The sequence below is a fragment of the Thalassophryne amazonica genome, chromosome 13, assembly GCF_902500255.1.
Source record: "Thalassophryne amazonica chromosome 13, fThaAma1.1, whole genome shotgun sequence".
Taxonomy (NCBI): domain Eukaryota; kingdom Metazoa; phylum Chordata; class Actinopteri; order Batrachoidiformes; family Batrachoididae; genus Thalassophryne; species Thalassophryne amazonica.
Genome location: NC_047115.1, coordinates 55593995 through 55616759, shown reverse-complemented (window position 1 = coordinate 55616759; position 22765 = coordinate 55593995). Strand labels below are relative to the sequence as shown.

The 22765-nt window shown below is 40.1% G+C and overlaps 1 protein-coding gene across 1 annotated transcript in view; it reads left to right on the top strand.

Moving 5' to 3' along the window:
- The window catches only part of eys (eyes shut homolog), a 251241-nt gene that overhangs the window by 36817 nt on the left and 191659 nt on the right, over positions 1–22765 (top strand). Inside the window, exons 7-10 of the mRNA XM_034185116.1 lie at positions 1828–1978; positions 2957–3069; positions 6463–6701; positions 20387–20563. Of these exons, the coding sequence (XP_034041007.1) occupies positions 1828–1978; positions 2957–3069; positions 6463–6701; positions 20387–20563 (680 nt within the window). The remainder of the gene's footprint in view (positions 1–1827; positions 1979–2956; positions 3070–6462; positions 6702–20386; positions 20564–22765) is intronic.

Sequence of the window (22765 nt, the reverse complement as noted above, 5' to 3'; positions counted from 1 at the left end):
ATAGATAACAGCATTGTACTTGTCATATTTGCATCTGTGGTCATGTTTGGCTTTCTCTGTTCCCTGTCATCAGAGTACATTCATCTACATTTTGCATATGGCTATGGTCATGGTGGATATGGGTTAGGGGTTAGGGTTAGCATCACATATTTCCATTCCATCAAAGTGAACCCTTTACATTAAAATGTTTTTATCCCTTGTGTACAGCAAGTCCTTTTTTTCTAAATGGGACAAATGGGACAAGATGGTTTTTCAATCAAAATACAGTTTTAAGCCCTGTCTCACTTTCATAGATATGCATAGAAGGTCACAGTCTATAAAGTGGCATGTGAAGATCAGAGATGCCCATAAATGGAATATACAGTTGTGGTCAGAAGTTTACATACACTCATCAAGAAGTTTACATACATTCATAATGGCAAGCATGTCATGGGCATTTTGGGCTTTTAATTATTACTTTTTTATATACTGTTCTTTTGCCAGGGTGTAATGTTTGATTAAGGACTTTGAAAACAAGAATTGGGTGCACAAGTTTGAATTTATTTTGGATATTCTCTAATCCACACATGGTCAAAATTATACATACAGTCTCAATAATATACAGCAGGAAAAATAAGTATCGAACACATCACCATTTTTCTCAGTAAATATATTTCTAAAGTTGCTGTTGACATGGAATTTTCACCACATGTCAATAATAACCCAAGTAATCCACACATAGAAAGAAACCAAACAAATAAGTACAGAAATTAAGCTGTAATAAAATGAAATGACACTGCAAAAAATTATTGAACACGCTTACTGTAATTTATTTAATACTTTGTACAACTGCCTTTGTTTGTAATGACAGCGTCAAAAGACCTCCTGTATGTAGAAACTAGTTACATACATTGCGCAGTTGTGAGTTTACCCCATTCTTCCACACAAACAGTCAAATCTTGAAGGTTCCGAAGGTTCTTAAACTTAGTTCATTCCATAGATTTCCTAGTGGCTTCAAGTCAGGTGATTGGCTGGGCCATTCTAGCAGCTTTATTTTCATTCTCTGAAATCAACTGAGTTTCCCTGGCTGTGTGTTTGTCTTGCTGAAATGTCCACCCTTTTTTCATCTTTATCATCCTGGTAGATTGTTATCAAGAATGTCTCTGTACATTTTTCCATTCATCCTTCCTTCAACTATATGAAATTTACTAGAGTCGTCTGTTGAAAAACAGCAAAGAACAGTGAAGATCTTGAGAGAACTCTTTGCTTTTACCCATCATGAGTTGTTTCTTGTGTGACACCTTGGTAATGAGAGACCTTTTTATAGCCCATCAGTTGTGACTGAACTAGCTGATATTAATTTGCACTGACAAGGGGCAGGATTGCTTTCTAATTATTGATAGATTTCAGCTAGTTTCTTGGCTTTCCATGCCTGTATGTACCTCCCTTTCTTCAGGTTTTCAATACTTTTTTCCTGTCATTTCACAATACTATACATAATTTATTTTCTGTACGTACGTATTTGTGTTGATTTCTTTGTATGCATGTATTACTTGGCTTGTTACTGACATCTGGTGAAAATGTCATGTCAGTAACTCCTTTAGAAATGCATTTACTGAGAAAAATGGGGGTATGTTAAATACTTATTTTACCTGCTGCATCTATGACAAGGGGACTTAAGTTTCATTATGATAGTATAAAGTACTGTCGTAATGGTTTCACAGCATGGATGGTTGTGCTTGGAAAAGGAGAAATGCTGTGACTTATGAGTAATATTTCATTTCATTGAACAACTTGAATACCCATATCTGTTCAGCTTTTTACATCAGTGTTCTCACTCCCTCCTAGACAGCACCTTGCTCCCTGTGAAGCAGAACTTATGCTTTCTGGTCATGAGAAAATCAAAAGTACAGCAAGTACTTACTGGCTGGGAGACATGATCAAAAGGACAAACCACATCTTTGTAGGAGGTCTTCCAAAACAGTATCTGTACAGTCAGGTAAAGGTTCGTTTCACGTCTTTGTGCTGTGTATCAAAACTGCAAGATTATATGACCAAAATGACAATTATGTAAATGTAATATATTGGTTAAAGCTGTACGGCCTTTCAAATTTCACAAAACTGGCAAAATTTAGTTTCTACTGAAATCTAAACATTATGAGGTTAGTTTACTTTTAAAATGTGTTGCAAAATTACAGCTCAATTTAATGAAGAGAACATATTTTCTGGGGGAATTCCATAACAAATATTTTATTTTCTTTTTAATGGCATCTGTAGAAGGATGTGTTTGTGCACATGCATGAGGTTTTGAAGTTACCAGAAATTAATTTTGACCTTGAGTGGTGCGCATACACAGGTGCACATGCTAATATATTTAACATGTCTTGTAAATCACTTCAGAGGTGTTATCTGGTTACAAAAATAGTATTTTTAGATTTAGAAGTGTTTATTTGTAACTAATATTTACTAAATGTATGAGAAACATGTTCGATTTATACAGAAATAAGCTGTTTCGGAGCATTTTCCACCATCTTTGTTTATGTGTTTGGACGAGCAGCCAGTTGACATCACCGTGCCTTTCTCTACTGTGATTGGCTGTCGGCATGTGTTTCCCAGCATCCCTCATGCAACTCATGATCTATGACATTGCTATGGTCACTATTATCAGACTGTATGGGTCACTACTGAAGTGTGCTTTTGAATTTTTTTCACTTTAGAGCAACTTTGTATTATTTTTTTTCCAGATAACCCAAATTTTGATAATTTTCGTAATGTCATATTATCAATCCCCTGTTAAAAGGCTAATAAATAAAATTATAGTTGTGCCAAAGACAATCCTTTTATGACTTAAATCTTACAAAAAACAAAGGCCGTACATCTTTAAATTTTAATGCAAAAATGCTAAATGTAGCATAGATGTTTTACAAAGAATTTAAGCATCTAAATAAGTTCTTTGTTTGTTTTTTCATCCCCTCAGGCTGCTAAACCTTTTCATAACTACACTGGCTGCATTGAAATAACTGAAATTAATAATCTGAGAGACTTCTACACATCTGATGCCAGAAATAGCAGGAATGTGGACCGATGCAGGTAAAGTCTCTATATACTAAAACATCATTGTTTTATCAGTTCATTTAAGTTCAGTATTTGTTTTCAGTTTATTACACACACACACACACACACACACACACACACACACACACACACACACATATATATATATATATATATATATATATATATATATATATATATATATATATATATATATATATATATATATATATTCAACAAATGAGAGAGTGAGCTCAACAAAGGATCAGATGGTGGAAGCTGAAGGAGGAAGACTGTTGTGTGAAATTTAGCGAGCAGGTGAGAGAAGCAATGGTTGGAGGGGAAGCAATTTTGGACAGCTGGAAAAGTACTGCAGATGTGGTGAGGGAGACAGCTAGGGCAGTACTGGGTATGACATCTGGACAGTGGAAGGAAGACAAGGAGACTTGGTGGTGGAATGAAGAGGTCCAGGAAAGCATAAGGAGAAAGAGGTTGGCGAAAAAGTTTTGGGATAGTCGGAGAGATGAAGAAAGTAGACAGGAGTACAAGGAGATGCGGCGTAAGGCGAAAAGAGAAGTGGCAAAAGCAAAGGAAAAGGCATATTGCGAGCTGTACAAGAAGTTGAATAGTAAGGAAGGAGAAAAGGACTTGTACCGATTGGCCAGACAAAGGGACAGAGCTGGAAAGGATGTGCAGCAGGTTAGGGTGGTAAAAGATGCAATGGCAATGTGCTGACAAGTGAGGAGTGTGTGCTGAGAAGGTGGAGGGAATATTTTGAAGAGCTGATGAATAAAGAAAATGAGTGAGAGAAAAGGCTGGATGATGTGGTGAGAGTAAATCAGAAAGTACAAGAGATTAGCAAGGAATAAGTGAGGGCTGCTATGAAGAGGATGAAGAGTGGAAAGGCAGTTGGTCCAGATGACATTCCAGTGGAGGCATGGAAATGTCTAGGAGAGATGGCAGTAGAGTTTCTAACCAGATTGTTTAATAAAATCTTGGAAAGTGAGAGGATGCCTGAGGAGTGGAGACGAAGTGTGCTGGTTCCTATTTTCACAAACAAGGGTGATGTGCAGAGCTGCAGTAACTACAGAGGCATAAAGCTGATCAGCCACAGCATGAAGTTATGGGAAAGAGTAGTAGAAGCTAGGCTTAGAAAACAGGTGAAGATCTGTGAGCAGCAATATTGTTTCATGCCGAGAAAGAGCACTACAGATGCAATGTTTGCTCTGAGAATACTGTTGGAAAAGTACAGAGAAGGACAGAAAGAGTTACATTGTGTGTTTGTGGACTTAGAAAAAGCTTATGATAGGGTGCCAAGAGAAGAGTTGTGGTATTGTATGAGGAAGTCTGGAGTGGCAGAGAAATATGTTAGGGTAGTGCAGGACATGTACAAGAATAGTGTGACAGTGTTGAGATGCGCAGTCGGAATGACAGACTCATTCAAGGTGGAGGTGGGATTACACCAAGGATCAGCTCTGAGTCCTTTCTTGTTTGCAGTGGTGATGGACAGGTTGACGGATGAGATCAGACAGGAGTCCCCATGGACTATGATGTTTGCAGATGACATTGTGATCTGTAGTGAGAGTAGAGAGCAAGTTGAGTCTAGTCTGAAGAAGTGGAGATATGCTTTGGAGAGAAGGGGAATGAAAGTCAGTAGAAGCAAGACTGAGTACATGTGTGTGAATGAGAGGGAGCCCAGTGGAATAGTGCAGTTACAAGGAGTAGAACTGGTGAAAGTAGATGAGTTTAAATATTTGGGGGTTCAACTGTTCAAAGTAATGGAGAGTGTGGTAGAGAGGTGAAGAAGAGAGTGCAGGCAGGGTGGAGTGGGTGGAGAAAGGTGGCAGGAGTGATTTGTGACCGAAGAATATCAGCAAGAGTGAAGGGGAAGGTTTACAAAACAGTAGTTATGTTGTATGGTTTAGAGACGGTGGCACTAACAAAAAGACAGGAGGCAGAACTGGAGGTGGCAGAGCTGAAGATGTTGAGATTCTCTTTGGGAGTGACAAGAATGGACAAGATTAGGAATGAACATATCAGAGGGACAGCTCAGGTGGGACGGTTTGGAGACAAAGTCAGAGAGGCGAGATTGAGATGGTTTGGACATGTGCAGAGGAGGGACCCAGGGTATATAGGGAGAAGGATGCTGATGATGGATCCACCAGGCAGGAGGAGAAGAGGGAGACCAAAGAGGAGGTTCATGGATGTGCTGAGAGAGGACATGCAGGTGGTTGGTGTGACAGAGGAAGATACAGAGGACAGGGTGAGATGGAAACGATTGATCTGCTGTGGCGACCCCTAACGGGAACAGCCAAAAGACAAAGAAGAAGAAGAAGATATTCAACAAACAAATGGATTTTGGAACACTGCGCTGTATTTTTTAAATTGGAACATTTACGGATTAGGCAAAGTTGGACACCATTTGTGTGGCATTTGCTGGCATTCGGTCAATTCAGACACCATTTGGGTGGCATTTAATGGCATTTGGTGAAATTGGTCGCCATTAGTGCCACTCGGGGGGGCACATGACACACCTGATGGCCGTTTGTGTTGCTCGGGGGGGGGGGGGGGCATGACTCACCTGATAGTCATTCGTGTTGCTCGTGGGGGACACACAACACACTCAAAGGGCATGCGTGTTGCACCCGGCCCCCATTTGGGACAGGGACTTGTGTCAAGCAGGTGCGATCCACCTCATCAGTGCCCACCCACGCCATTCAGCCGTGGTCTGTGGTGGCTGTCCATTGCTATATGTCTCCCAGCCCCATCTGGGCTGTTTCGACTGTTGTGGGGGCATCGTTCAGAGTGCCTTGGATACAGTCAGGCTCCGGTGAGACAGCTCCTCGCCCGTCCTACAAGCTTTCACCACCTCAACCCCACCTTGATTGCATGTCATGTGCGCTACATTTGAGCTGGTGGTGCAAATGAGCCCAGCTGTTTTAAGTACACTGTGACTGCTGTTGGAGGACTTTGGACTTTGGCCGAGTGAGGGTCGATTGGCCATTCAGGCACCATTTGCCCTCATTCGCCCTGTAGTGTGAAGGCTGGCTTGACTGCAACTTTCAGCCAGGATTTGACGTGGCCAAATGCTGTGTATGACTTGCTGTACGAATGTTGCGACTGCAGTCATGTGGCGATGCGAACTCATCTCAACCCTTGTTCGATTTGGTTTCCGACTGGTGTGCATGTGCTGTGACTGAATGGCTGTGCCGACTGCTGTACGAGGTGTTTGAATGCAGCTCAACGTTTTACAAATGCCGTTTGATTCCTCCTTCGTGCGCCATTCGGCCTCATTTGTGCTATGTGTGAAGGGGCCATGAGTGATAATTAAGGCTTTGAAAACTGAATTGTATGAATAACTGCTGTTAAATGTACCACAAGGAAAAAGGAAAAAACCTGCAGATTCAAATATTCTGCACACTTTTACAGATTTCCATTGTATGACAGACAAGGCTCTCAAAGTTCTTCAGTTCTGACAACTCTATTGCCTGCCAAGCTGAACATGAAGGGGACAACTCCCACACCAGCTCCAAAATATTCTCCGTACGACTCTCAGGTGTGCCACGGCGGTCGTTGTCTTCACGGCGGAACATGTCATCAGATGCTCGGTGGAGCGTTACCTTCCTGTCAGTGCCCGCTTAATTTTACTGGAACTTTCTGTGAGAAAGGTAAGCTGGCAGATTTGTTTTTAGAAGCTTCCATTTACATTTTTTTGTCTTTAAAACTATAATGCTTTGACCTCGATCTCCACAGTGGTACATCATCATGAGCCAGCCAACAAATTATGATGGTTAATATATGCTGAGCCTCTTTGGGTAATAGCTTTCACTATGATGGAGAATAGAGTCTGCATTGGGAATTTTGAGTGATGTAAATTATTCAAGATATGATTAATGAAATGAAAGATCCATATAAGCAGCTTGAAGCATCACTGTTCTTCTATGTTCACCTCCAGCACTGTAAGAGTGTGACCTTGATGTGCTTCTGCAGCATTCAACTAAAGCTCTCATGGCCTTCTCCAGCAAAAAACATTTGCTTTGTGTGAACGCAAATGCTAAGCATCAATATTAATGATTGTTTGGCCAACTTCTAAACAGACAACAGTCAAACAGCAATCATTTCATTCATTTGGTCATCTTCCACCCGTGCTGCCAGAAAAAAGGCAGCATTTCACAAATAAGTACATCAAGTACAGCACGGACACGTTGCTAAGAGACAGTGTGGAGGAGGCCGTTGTTACTGACTGGACATATTAAAATATTAATTGTATGTTAGAAAATATATTATCAAGACTTAAGTCTATATTACTATTATTTTACAACACTAAAGCTGTGTTGACATTAGTGCTGTAAAACATATTTTTGCATTTGTCTCCTCCTCTGTGTGTGTGTGTGTGTGTGTGTGTGTGTGTGGTGTGGTGTGTGTGTGGTGTGTGTGTGTGTGTGTGTGTGTGTGTGTGTGTGTGTGTGTGTGTGTGTGTAAAGCCACCTTGACACTTGCATGGATGCAATCTTGCTGTGCAAAGAAAATTCTGAAATGTTCAGAATTTCTGGTATGCATTAATTTCGTTCCACTTGCGTGAACTAGTTGTGAACATTGCGCAACCTATTCGAAAGCACTTGGTGTCACTGTGTGTTACTGCATCTTAATGCATGTAATTGCGTGCAGGGCACCTGAACCTGAAATTAGAATATTAAGAGATGCTACATCTATAATAAACATAACATAACTTTACAGATACATTATCTAATTCATAAGAAGAAATGAAAATGTAACTGCTTTACCAATTCATTACTATGTATGTTATAAATAATTTCCTTTGAGACAAGATTCCAAATGTGTTCTCCACCACACGATTCGCACGAGACAACCTGCAGCTGTAGATAATTTCTCTGTGATTCTGCTCTCAGCCAAATTCTGAGAGCAAATGCGTCATCGGGTATGAAATTATTATTTTATATAGTGTGGCGTCAAGTGGGACAAAGTGGGATGCATTGGCACGACGAATTGTATGGCAGTGCGGGGATCAAATTTGTGTAAGTGTCAAGGTGCCTTGACAATTTCAATTTATTGTCATTTATATAGCGCCAAATCACAACAAAGTTGTAAGGTCAAACCTTACCAACTCCCAGAGCAAGGACACAGGCGACAGTGGTAAGGAAAAACTCCCTCCCTCATTTGAGGAAGAAACCTCAAACAGACAGACTTAAAGGGGTGACCCTCTGCTTGGGCCATGCTACTGACACACTAGACAATAGAGGAAATTATGCAGGAAATTTGGGGAAATTTGGGGAGTCCATGCTGGTGCACAAAACAGGAGGCCTGCGCTGGAAAACGCCCACTCCCATCTCTGACTGGAGCTGCACCTTAAACAGAGAGAAAAAAACAGAATCAGGGGACAGAAAGACAACAAATACAGTATAATTTATCAGCATTTAGCAACAAGAAAAACAGAAGAAATACAAAGGTGATCGCCGGCCACTAACCCTAAGCTTCACTAAAGGACCCAGACTTTAGATAAAGTTGAGGCCGTGGCCAACTCTGTTTACTAATAAAATTAATCTAAAAGGGTAAAAAGCATAGTACCATTCTATGCCAGTACACTAGCCATACGAAAGGGAAAATAAGTGCTTCTTAAGTCTTGCATGGAGGAATACATCACACTCTACAAGGCACATTGCATTGAAAGTTCAAATTTCAGGAACTTTGCCAGTCAATGAGTGCACATTAAGGAGGTGACTGTACCCATAATGAAAAGGACATTAACAAAGGTGCCTTGCCCAAAAACAAATTAGTGTCCCATTGAAACCAATGTAAAGCACACAAGCTTGCGTGGCGGAACATCAGCTATAAAATGTAGCTCTCAAATTTTATTTGTTTTGTTTTGTTTTATTTTTTCATATAAAAATTTTGTCAAGCTAATGCCATGAGAAATCCACAAATTTTTAGCAATGGAACAAAAAACAACTGTTATATAGCACCACCAACCATTCTGGCATTCTAGCAATGCAAAAACAACTGTTGCAAATAGCAACAACACAAGTACTAGCAACAAAACACAGATTTCTGCTTTTCGTCTATTATTTTTGTTTATCCCTAATCATTGCACATTTTATTTTAAACTAAATAGTGTTGTCTTAATTTGGAAGTGTTGTGGCCTCTCTCAGGGTCAAAAGTTGGGCCCAATGCTTATTTTTAGGGGAGATTTACTGCACCCTTGCTATTCTGGGGAATTGATTAAAGATACACCTGTGGTCACTATTAAACACTACTACATGTATCTTACTTCTATTGGTTACATGGTCTTTAATTTAGGGTCAATTTGAAAGGTCAAACTCAAGGCCATAAATGTTCGACTCCAACAGATTGGAGCCAATTTGGATTAAACATGGTGTGTGTGTGTGTGTGTGTGTGTGTGTGTGTGTGTGTGTGTGTGTGTGTGTGTGTGTGTGGTGTGTGTGTGTGTGGTGTGTGTGTGTGTGTGTGTGTGTGTGTGTGTGTGTGTGTGTGTGTGTGTGTGTGTGTGTGTGTGTGTGTGTGTGTAAAATGTTCTGATTTTGGACAGAACTGATCAAATGTCTCCAGAAGCATATTGCATTCACTTGATAAATTTATTTTTTGGTTTGGTTTTTTTTGTTGTTGTTGTAGTTTTTGTTTTGTTTTGTTTTGTTTAGGTTTTTTTTTACTTTTTCTTGAGTCATCACGTAGCCAGCCTGAATGCATTCCAAATGCATCATTCTGTATCCATGGAGCATACTATATCTGTCCAACTGATCCTGGAGTAAAACTGCTATGTCTAGCAGATCTGAATGTGCTTTTATTCTGAACAGCCGCATAGTCCTTAGGTGCCTGCGTAGAGTTGACAAATTAATGATAATACCATCTATATGACTTCAAGACAGGACAGTCTCCCAGTGTCTTAAACCCAGATCAAAGTAAAACTTGATTAAACTGAACAATGTCATGTTTGTTACCAAATCGAGCTCTCAATGAATGAATGTGTCTTCAAATGCTCTCTAAACTCAGAAAAAAAAAATTGGTCTGAAAAACATATTCAGAAAATCAGGAAAAAATTACTCTGAAAAACAACCATAAAAATAAATTCCTCTGAAAAACAGAAAAACTCAGAAAAACAGAAATAATTATTCCAAAAAACAGACAAAAAATAAATTACTCAGAAAAAACAAAAAAATAAATTTATCAAGTGAATGCAGTACGCATCTGTAAATATTAAACCCATACAGATCCATAAATTATAGCAACACAGGATGACAAAGAATTATTTTACATTACTTGAGTGTTGTTTTCTCTGAGTCACCCCTTCTTGTTGATGTTGTGATTGTGCGTACATGCACATGTGCATGAATGTTACTAGCTGACTCATACTATAGTAATGCAATGCTTGCAAACACAACTTGGGTTATTGTGCAGGCAAAAGTGCAGAGGTTCTCTAGTACAAGCCTCCTCATGTCTACTCCCCATGTACATCTGGAGCTGCATCATGAAGGACATCCAAAGTCAAACTTGCATGCAAGTCAACATACAGTCTATGACAGACTCATTGTGGCAACCCCAGGCAAAATGGGAGAAGCAGAAAGAAATATACTTGTACACATTTATTTAAGGCCCAGACTAATCATCCATTTTATGGAAGCTTAGCCCTTGAGTTAACTGTACTTTCTGCATGAGTAAGAGATAAAGTAACTGGTGATACCACAGAGACCCCTGATCTTATTCAAAGGTGGTTCTTGTGCCTGTCTTGGAAAAAAACACTTACCTTGAATGTCAGTTGGGTAGGTTTTTTTAAACAAACAGAAAATTAAGGGTCCCCAAAGAGCCAAACTCACTTTTAGCCTATTGTGTGTCCAAGGCTTGGAACACTTGACTACACAATCTCTAGCTTGGAGGAGAAGACGTTTGATATTTTTCAACCGAGGCTTTGTTTTGAGATGTTTGGGGGTTAATCATTTCTCTCAAGACAAAAACAAATTTAATTGGCGCAGTATTGATTTAGAATACAAACAGTCATGGACTACCCGTCTTATTGTTATAATTGGATGGGGCAAGCTAAGAACATGTAGTAAACCGCTTTTTGTCTCCACTGAATTGGTGAAAATGCACCTAATTCTATAATTGGTCATTTTAAAAAGTTTCTTTACATTTAGTGATGTAAACATGCATGTTTCCTTCCAGAAGGATCCTCTGCATGCTGCCAAACACTTCTAATGACATTTTTGCCATCAACAAAACAGTTTTTTTTTTTTTTTTTTGGCAGCAAGAAGCAATTTGCTGCAAGTGTTTTGACCTTGCTTCTTAAAATGACATTAATTAGCCAGTTAACCCAGGACAGTATTTGCATTGTAAATCAATACTACGCAGATGAAATTTGTTTTTGTCGCAAGCGAGATTAACCTCCAAATATCTCAAAATGGAGTTTAGATTGACAAATAGTAACTTTCTGCTTTAAATTGAAGGAAATATGCAGTTATTGTCCACGCAGTGTTCTATTTCTCACATTGGTTTTTGCTATGGACACTTTGTCACAGCATTTTAATTCAAGCCATGAAGCATTGCCACCACAGTTTTGGTTTTTGAAATGCTGTTGAGCAGGAAATCCAGCTCTGAAGTATTTAGAGAACTGGATATTAAGTGGACTGGATTAGTTTGGCTGATAATGCGGAGAATCCTGTGCAAAAGAGAATATCCAGGAGGAAAAGTTTGGCAGACAAAATCCAAACTTTTAAAAAGTGTTCCCACTTCCTACATCCGTATACGCAAACCTGATAATTATGTCTTTTCACTTTTTTCTTTTTCTTTTTTTATCTAATCAGCTGTTAACGTAAGCCTTTTCCTTCCACGAGTATTTCTGCTCATCCCTAAGCTTGTCACACTCATAAAACCTTTCCTTTAAATACCGGAGCTGGCCTTTTATCATCATTTCTGCTGACTTTGAGGAACTGGTACTTCTCTAAAGCAGGTTCATCTCTGCCGTTTAACAGGGTACAATCTCACACGAGCACTCGCAGAGCCAGAGCTGAGCCGCGCCTCGCTGCTTTCTCGACTTGAGTCCACGGGCTGTTTACACGCTGACAAAGTGTGGGACTGTGTATCGCTATGGCAACGTCTTGTTAAATTAAGTGATTGGCACTGGAGAAGAATAAAGCGGGTCACCTCTGATCTCATTCAATTACAGATACGTATGTCATACAACCCAGGCAGTGACTAATGATGTGTACTTGTTTGAATTGCTGATATCATCTGCATCTGTGTCGCCTCTTAGTGCACGAGAAGCTCTGATCTGTTACTGATGATGCAATAAAATGTGGCTTTAAAAGTCATAGTTGATCCTTTTGATGTGCATTGTGAGCCCTGTTCCAAGATACAGAAATAAAAAGACTACAGACTTAACACAACAAATATTGTGGTGTAGAGTTGTCTAAAAAGTATTGCAAGCCTTCCCGAGGTTATTACTGTTTACACAGAACGACTGGTGTAGACTGCACAATGTCATTAAACCGTCTCAAAGACTTTAAAGCTTGAGGCTGCACCTCCACTGGGCCACGCCGTAATCCAGGGTGGCGGATAGTGGTTGAATGTGTATTTGATATCAGGTAGTCAACCATAAGACAGGTTTTGCCAAGATAAAGTCGGTTCATTGTAGCGTGTCCGCGCGCTAAGCTATGATAAATTGTCTCTTCATAGAAGACACGATAGGTCGTAGACCTTGCCAACGACATTCTGTCAACTATATAAGCATGCAATTGAATGCTAAGTGATCACAAAAAATTAGTTATGGAGTAAATGACAGTGAGGTAAGATAGAAGGCATCAAAAGACAAAGGCAGTGAGGCAGGAAATCAGATGTGCTGTGTATTGATCATGACCTCTTCCTATGCCTCATTACTTTTTGTCCTCATGTCTTTTATCCTTAAAGATGTATTGTTTGGGTTTCACCAAAAAGGACAAATGAAAATGAAGGTCAAAAACAGAGTTTGGTCCCATTTATGCTCTATGATGAAATTTAGCTATGCAAGGCCTTTCCTTATTTATTTATCTATTTTTTTTTCATTAAAGGCCGGAATTTATTTATTTATTTTTATTTTTTATGCATTGGATGTACACAAAATAGACCAACCAAATTCATATTGTCAAAAGGGGGGGGGGGGGGGGCTTGTTTTAAAAACGAACCAGTCACGGCATGTCATTGTTATACAAATAATGAATGTTCATGAGTTCAATGGTACGAATATTTCATGAGGTGAAAGCTGGAACAAACCATTCAATGAGGTGAAGCCGAGTTGAATGGTTGGTTCCAGCTTTCACCGAATTAAATATTCGTTCCAATGAAAGAATGTAAAAACATTCATTATTTGTTTTATATAACGGCTAAAATAGATTCTTGTCATTTGATATTTTATTAATTTATAAATAACAGAAAAGGAACTTACATTTTGGTGTTCCACTGCTGCTAAAGTCCAAATTGTGACGTGTAGTCCAGTGATGCTGTCCACTGACATCGGACTTCCATAAAAAAAGCCAAAATTCACGTCAGCGTTTCATGTGAACAGGTCTTCATGCATCCAGACAGCTTACAGTGGAGTGATTTTGTGTGTGTGTGTGTGTGTGTGTGTGTGTGTGTGTGTGTGTGTGTGTGTGTGTGTCTTACAAGCAGCGTCAGTTAGCTCAATCAAATTATGTCTCGGGAGAGTCGTTGTCCCCTGCACATACACGCGCACACACACACGCAACCTGGTCGGCGCTTGTGCGTGCGTGTACTACCAAAAAAAGACTGTGTACGTCCTCAGTGCAGTGAAAAAAAATGATGTCAGAATTGAGTCCACCTTTTCTTTTTCTTCCTGCTAACAGCCTCCAGACAGCACAGTGGATTTGCTTTGCGTGTGCGTGCACACGCATGTGTGGGCAAGCACATGTGTGCACAGGTCACAGCAAATGAGTTTGCTGTGACCTGCAATGGTCTCCCCATTGAATTTCTGTGATATTTAAGTTGTTTATATGTTTAAAGGTGTTTTAGTGAAAACCCTATTTTGGTGGCCATCTTGGACGCCATCTTGGATAACTGGCTTGAGGGCAGTTTTTATTTTTGGGAACATCCTGATTGTTTTGGGATCATCTAAGGAACCTAAAAAAGTTGGTTTGGTTTAGTCCTGGAGGGGTGCAAAAGTAGTGGTCGTAGCTCCCCTAGTATATGGAACCAGATTTGCACTCTAAATGGAACCAAGCCGCACTCTAAATGCAATGATACAATAACTTGACTGTAAAACACCCTTCAGACTCCAATTTCAGTGCAGGCCACAATCAGCCTTGGCCTACTTTCCAGCATTTAACAGCCTGATGGCTGAAGGAATAAATGAGTTGGAGTATCTGTTTTTCTTGGGGGTGCATAATAGTGCCGCCCGGAGGGCATAAGAGAAAAGTCAGAGGAGAAAATATGTCCAGGCTGATCGATGATTCCTCTGGCTTTCTGGACCACACATTTCTCCCAAAGAGAGCACATGTCCCTTAGCTGGACTCCAGTGATCTTGGAGTAGACTTTAGCAATCTGGTTCAGGCACTTTCTGTCCTTTACAGGTAATCCATGGAACTAGCACATAAAAGAAAATGTTCAAAGACTTTCAATAAAAGAATAATAAAAACAAGATAAGATGCCTTCAGAAACACTAAAAGAGTTCAGCTTCTGCAACAAGTAAATCCTTTGTTGTCTATGTTTAACTATTGACTCTGTGTTCTGAACAATTCAGAGTCAAACACAGTTCCAGTGTACTTGTAGGAATCAACAATTTGTACATCTTTACCGTGGATGATGCTGGCTACTAGTGAAGGCCCCCGGCCAGACCTTCTGAAGTCAGTTATCAGTTCCTTTGTTTTTGAACATTAAGGTCAAGGAAGCTGTCATCACACTATTTAACAAACTTTGACAGAGCGTCCCTGTGGCCTGACTCAGAACCCTGAAGAAGAGACAGCAAAGCTGTATCACCTGAGAACTTCACCAAATAGCTGCTCTTCTGACTCACACTACAACTGTCCGTGAAAATAATAAAAAGCAGGGGAGAGAGGACACAGCCCTGAGGAGAACCAGTGTTGGACATCGAAGGCTTGGACATGTAACCATTCACTAAAACCCGCTGACCTCTATTTGTTAAGAATTAGAATTAGAATTATAAGAATTTAAGGGCAGCAATAAAACCTCACCAGGCAATTTAAAAGAAGAGGAGAGCCTCTCAATTAAACTATGGGGCTTTTATTAAAAGCTGACGGAAAGTCAGCAAATAAAAGTCTGGCATGAGATTTTGGCATTTCCAGGTGCCTATAGACTCTGTCCAAAATAAAAAGCTTGGCATCATCCACACTTTTCCCAGCCTGGTAGGCAAACTGCAGTGGATCAAGTTTTCCCTCAGTGAAGGAGATGACATCCTCTTTCAAAGTTTTTCAAATATTTTCATCACCAAGGATGTCAGAGCCACAGGCCTAAAATCATTCAAATCTCTCAGTTTATTTGACTTTGACACAGGAATTATAGTAGCTGTTTTCCAAATAGATGGAATCTCACCAATACCAGCACACGTCTTAAAAAGCTGAATGAACTCGTCACTTAGCTGGACAGCACAGTGACGCAGTGCGCGCCCACAGATTCAATCAGGGCCAGCGGCCTTCCTCATGTTAACTTTAGTGAACAAAGATGTGACCACTTCCTGGGCAATCACAAGGACAGAATTATTAACAACAAGGGACTCCGTGATCACAGAAATAATATGAAGGAAATCAGTTCTTTCCCAACGAGAGAAAAAAGAATTAAAAACATCTGCCAAGTCGTTCCCACTCACACCACTGACTGTAACAGGATGCTTAATTTGGGTGGACTGATTGATGGATGCCTTGTAGTGCAGCAGATAACTGAAACAATCGTGCAAATGGTGGTGATACAAGCACCAAGGTTGGCACAAATACTCCTTAGACATTGCTCTTTTGAACAAATCAACTGGCCACTTGAATTTTCAGTAGGTGGCCAGGTAGGGGTCAATTGAAGAATTACACAGGGGTCAAAATTAAAAATGCTGAAATCATTTTGAAAACTACACCACGTTATTTGTGTGATCGTAAAGATTCCAAAAAGGTATAGATTGGGCTATCTATGACTGAATGATTAGGAGTTATGGGGTAAAAACAGCAAAAATGGTGACAAAGGTCAGTTTCAGTTTGTACAAGAGTCAAAGTTAAAGTTGCTCCAATTTTGGTAAAAAATGATTCAAATTATTAGTTGAGGTAACAGGGTTTTAAAAAGGAATAGTTTGCACCATGTATCATACTTAGTTATCATGTTACAGGGTACCATATGTCACATGTCATAGAATCCAATGGACATTGACCTTGTTTGACCTTTACTTTGGAGACCAAACATTCATCACAATCAAAACTATTCCATTTATTAATCCTATTAGCTCAACCAATAATTTGTATCACTTTTTACTAAAATTAGAGCAACTTTAACTTTTGACCCCTGTACAAACTGACACTGACCTTTGTCACCATTTTTGCTGTTTTTACCCCATAACTTCTGATCATTCAGGCATAGATAGTCAAAACTATACCTTTTTGGAATCTTTACGATCAGAGAAATAATGTGGTGTAGTTTTCAAAATGATTTCAGCATTTTTAATTTCGGCCCCTGTGTAGTTCTTCAATTGACCCCTACCTGGCCCCCTATTAAAAATTCAAGTGGCCAGTTGGTTTGTTCAAAAAAGTAATGTCTAAGGAGTATTTGTGCCAACTTTGGTGCTTGTATCACCATTTGCACGATTTTGCTCTAAATATTATTTTAGCCCCTGCACTAATGGACTTAATTCTACTCCATGCAGCCCTTAGGTCTCCAAGACTAAACTGATTTTCAGTTTTATCCCTATACTTCAGTTTTCCACCTTTACCTCTTTGTAGACAGCCTTTATTTCTAACTGATCACCAGAACAGAAAACGCTTTTCTTTTTCTTGATAACTGATTTTAGCTCTTGTGACCCAAGGCTTATTATTAGGGTAAGTAACCACCTCCTTAGTGGGGACAACCAGATCCACACAGAAGGTAATGTAAAAGGATATCGTCTCTGTAAGTTCATCAATATCCTCACACGCATCATAAAAGCACTGCCACTCTGTGCACTCAAAGCATTTGTTAATAATTGAAGATAACATTTGAAGTCAGACGTGTGCATGTTTTTGGCGCAAAATAAAGAAGGCCTGAAAACTAGTATAATCTGTTACCGTAGTGACATGCATACTTAAAAGTAGTGTAGTTGAACAATGTGAGTCATTGGGAAAGTTTAAAATGTCTAAAAAAAACTTGCAACCTCAAGACAATTCATGATCAACAAAATGTGAATAATCAAGAGCAATTTGTACAGATAAGGGAAACTACATGTCTTTTGCCTTAATTTTACACTTTGTTTATTACTTTGTTAGTGCATGTTGAAATAACTAATTTCTGCTTGAATGTGGATTTGACCGCTCACGTATTTTGATGCCAGGCTTCAGGTTAAGCTATTCTTAAATATAATGCAGATATTTTCTGTTTTGGACTGAGCATTGAGCAACTTTGAGCAGATAACTGACATGGCCTTCATAGCAAAACGACTGAAACATATGCACATTTTGCTCATCAGTCTCTTTGTTGTTTATTTATTTATTTATTTATTTTTATTTTTATATATCCATTTCACTTAATCAATGAGAACTATTTTGTGGAGGTCTGATATTTAAGGGGTGTGATGGCTCGGAGATTAGGACTGTCACCCAATGGCCTCCAGGAGTAAATGGGGTACCTGGCTAACAGTTGGGAAAGGGAAAGTGAAAGACATGGTGAGGAAAGGTATTGATCACCCTAGCTCATCATGCTGTGGTCCGCTTATGTGCAATTCTAACAATCACATCCTTGAAACACAGTAATAAAAGTATGGGTCTCAGCCTTTACCCTTTTTACTATTACTTAAAATCCAGATGAAAATTAAATGGACTGCATTTATATAGCGCTTTTCCATCTGCATTAGACGCTCAAAGCGCTTTACACATCAATGCCTCACATTTACCCCGATGTCAGGCTGCTGCCATGCAAGGTGCCCACTACCAACCAGGAGCAACTAGGGGATTAAGGACCTTGCACAAGGGCCCTTAGTGATTTTCCGGTCAGGCTGGGATTTGAACCGAGGATCCTCTGGTCTCAAGCCCAACACGTAACCACTAGACCATCACCTCCCGTAAAAAAAAAAATTCATTTACATTATCTGGTGTTGTGCAAAAAAAAAAAAAAGGTGAATAAATTTGCAAGGCACTGCACCAGTGTTTTGCATTGTTGACCATGTGCTGACAAATGAGGAGAGCGTATTGAGATGGTGGAGAGAGTATTTTGAGGAGCTGATGAATGAAGAAAATGAAAAAGAGAAGGCTGGATGATGGGGAGAGTATAAATCAGGCAGTGAAAGGGATAAGTAAGGACAAAGTGAGTACAGTTGTGAAGAGGATGAAGGGTAGGAAGGCAGTTGGTCTGGATGACATTCCAGTGAAGGTATGGAAATGTTTAGAAGACATGACAGTGGAGTTTCTCACCAGATTGCTTTACAAGACAGGAAAAGTGGAGAAGCAGTAGGAATGTGTTCAGATCGGTCACATCTAGCTGATAGTTGATATGCAAAACCACATAATTATTGTGGCAACATGGTACAGGCATAAGTTGCAAGTGTGCCATTATAGGGTTTTTTCTGTGCGTTGGCATCCAGGCTGTGTGCTGCTGTAATTGCTGGAGTGAGCTCAGCCGTACTCAGAAATTGCCAGCAAACATTGGAGGATTGATTCATCATCTACACGCCAAGGAAACCATTTCTTCCACAACAAAAGAAACTGCTTTTATTTTCTCTTTGTAATTTGGAAGTATTGTATTGGCTGTCATGTCTGCTCCACATTGTTCTCAGCGTAACGCAGAAGAGTCATCCAATCTGACTGGCCGGGAAAAGAGCAAGTGTGTGAAAGTGGCAGAGCACAAGGGTGAGGATAACAGGATTATAGCCATGTGAGAAATGGTACCACTGGATATTCTTCTACTTGGGTGCCAGTCGGGATACTGATCATTAAACCGGGTAAAAAACAAAACAAAAAAAAAAAACAGCACCTTCCCAGCCCTTGGGATACTGAGCAATGCTTGCTATCAAAAGCTGAAATTCAATTTTCTGTTATTTTCATGAATTTCATACTTTTCTTCAACGCTTCATTGTCAGGAAATAATGGGAATGACTGATTTTACCCGTATTGTTGCCTCATAAAATAGTCTAGGCTTTTTTTTTATTTTTTATCGCACCTTGAAATGGCAGCGAACAAACCCTATTATTTCTAGATGACAAAAAAAAGGATACAAAAAAGGACACAAATCCTGGATTTATACATTCACAGAGCACACACTTCCGCCACTGTACAACAATCCTGTTTATCTGTCTTGAAATGAGTTTAATTGTGTGTTGGGGGCACTGTTTTTCCAATCGACAAATAAAATGGAAATCAATGAGCGACAATATGTAAATACGACATCTAGCTCATAATGTAAAAACCTCAATCCAGTGTCTGTCAAACAGTGAAAATGGTTTATGTTTTAAAAATCTAATTAAACAAACAATTATATGTCATTGTCAAATTTCCCTATTTCAGTCTTGTTTTCCATTCAGCTGTAAATGCTGTCCGGCATTAACAACTCTGCTTTAAAAATCCATTTGATCTAACATCAAAGCACCAAAAAAGTGAATATAGTTATGAGAGGATATTCATATTAATATGCCGCTCCCAAGCTGAGTCTTCAGACTCTTGCACATACTGTGTATTATGAGTTCCCACCTGAATATAAACTGCATTCTTCTTTGAGATGAACTCTGAAGCCAGAATCCACTGATTCAGGGCTGAGGGTGGCCTGTTTTGAAAGATCCACTGCGAACCTGAACAGCACAGTGTCCACCAGGTGTACCGTGTCCTCTGTGTCTGAGACAACAGATCATCGCTGACTTGTGCGGCTGACCCGAGCGGGAGCCTCCTCCACCTCTCCATAAAGTCATAAGTTTTTGTCATCCGGTGGGAAATAAAACACCAGCACAAATCCCTGACAGGGTCCTGCTGACTCTGCTCAGAGGGAAACTACCCGTACAGCAAAGGCACAGGCCGGCTCGGCTCATCAAGCATTGCTTTGAATTTGTAGACCTACAGTAAATGTCATTTTATTCTTTTTTACATTTGTGCTTTTTTGCTTTTTTACCTGATTCTTCTCCCAATTTGTTAAAAAATGCTTCATCAGTATGTTTAATTCTTCTTTACAGAAACTAAAATATACATCCCGTCCTTCAATGGCTCGTCTTATTTGGAGCTGCAGCCGCTCGCGTCTCTTCTCCAGGCTTCTGTTGTGAGTAACAGTCCACCTGCTGCGACCAGCGATGCCTCTGTTAATCTCCATGTGACAGTGAAGACAAAATCTACCCAGGGTACCATCCTCTATAGTGAGTACAGTCCTGTTTTACTGGGAAATAATTTTGTATTTTAGGGCACTGCTACACTGCTACACATAAAAAAGGGGGGTTGGGATGAGGTGCAGCAAACACTGCTTTTATTACACTGGTCAACATGATTTTTCTTGCATGGGGTTTTCAACAGATTGGGGGGGGGGGGGGGGGGGGGGTGAATCCGAATCTGGTGTTAATTTTTGCCAATCACACTACATTTTTGAGATATGAAAACATATTTCTTGTTTCAAGCATTGAAGCAAAAACTGCAGGCTGGCACACCTCTTCGGCGCCATAAACGATATTACAGCTCTTGTTCACATTTTGCGAACCTGGTTTAACTCCTTCTAAACCTGTATAACCCATCAATGTGAAATTTCACATTTTATTTGTGAGATACTGACAAGCCAAAATGAGGTGGGTGGTAGGAGTTTAAAAACTATGGTTTTGAAGCTGCTTTTGTGCAGGATTAGTGGTGTCAAACTCATGAGTGAATGAGCAATTTTTGCATAATCCATCGATAGGGAGCATGCAGGTGCAAGAAACAAATTATGTGATTGAGGAAATCTGAGCTCAGATTCGCATTCAACACCCCAAAATGACCCTGAATCAGTTCTCAAAGTCCATTTTTGTTGTTGACCAGTGTTATTACTCTGGGATGTCTAAAACTTTTGCACAGTAATGTGTGTCTATATATATATATATATATATATATGTCAAAGTAGAGTCTGTGATTTGGTAGAATTGGAGATTCTACCAGTACAGACTGCGATCGCAGTCTCTACTAGTAGAGTCTCCAGTTGGAGAATCTACTGGCAGAATCCAGTCCCAGTCATAATAGGTGTTTAAGCCGCATTTACACATAATGAATGCCACGAAGTATACATTCTTAGCCGCTGATCACGAATGTGATGATTTGAGGCAGAGGTGTCAGGTGTCCTCAGGAACTGCTGCAACCTGTTACCACGTGTTACAGGTAATGGCACGTGTTGCTGGAGAATTATCAGGAACCATTACACATGGTCAAGAATAATGTTCCCGCGTTGTTGCGTGCTATCACGCGTAACAGCGCATCGTTAAGTTCTATCACGTTGTGAATGAGGCAGATTGTCTCCACACACACACACACACACACACATACGAGGTCTGTCCATAAAGTATCGTACCTTTTTATTTTTTTTTAAACTATATGGATTTGATTCATATGTTTTCACGTCAGACAAGCTTGAACCCTCGTGCGCATGCGTGAGTTTTTCCACGCCTGTCGGTGACGTCATTCGCCTGTGAGCACGCCTTGTGGAAGGAGTGGTCCAGCCCCGTCGTCAGATTTTCATTGTCTGGAAATGGCGGAATGATTTGGGTTTTTTTCCATCAGAATTTTTTCAGAAGCTGTTAGAGACTGGCACCTGGAAACTATTCAAAAATCTATCTGGCTTTCTGTTAAAATTTTATGGGCTTCACAGAGAATAAGGTCTGTTAGTACAGCTTTATGGACCCCTTTAAGGATGCTCAGCGCGCTGCGCTCCGAGCTGCAACAACACGGCACAAGCCACCGGACCATTTCTGAGCTGATGGCTCTGTGGATACGAGACCGTCGTGTGCTCTTTCTCTGGTTATCACAAGAGCTGGACATCAGCCATTTTCCGGCAGATTTCACTTTTAACAAGAGATTTTGTCATGGAAAGCCGCGCGGAGGCTTCGCGCATCACGACCGATTCGCTTTGGAAGCGAGACAAAGGAACACCTCCGTTTCAGCGTGTCAGAGGACAAGTTCGGACATGTCTATTTCGGCTTTCAATGCTTACCAGTCCAGTAAGTATCAGTGAAATTGTGGAGAGCTGGACATGTCCAAACTTGTCCTCTGACACGCCGAAACAGAGGTGTTTTTTTGTCTCACTTCCAAAGCGAATCGGTCGTGTCGCGCGAAGCCTCCGCGCGGCTTTCCATGACAAAATCTCTTGTTAAAAGTGAAATCTGCCGGAAAATGGCTGATGTCCAGCTCTTGTGATAACCAGAGAAAGACCTTCCTTAAAGGGGTCCATAAAGATGTACTAACAGACCTTATTCTCTGTGAAGCCCGTAAAAGTTTCACCGAAAGCCAGATAGATTTTTTGAATAGTTTCCAGGTGCCAGTTTCTAACAGCTTCTGAAAAAATTCTGATGGAAAAAAAACCCAAATCATTCCTCCATTTCCAGACA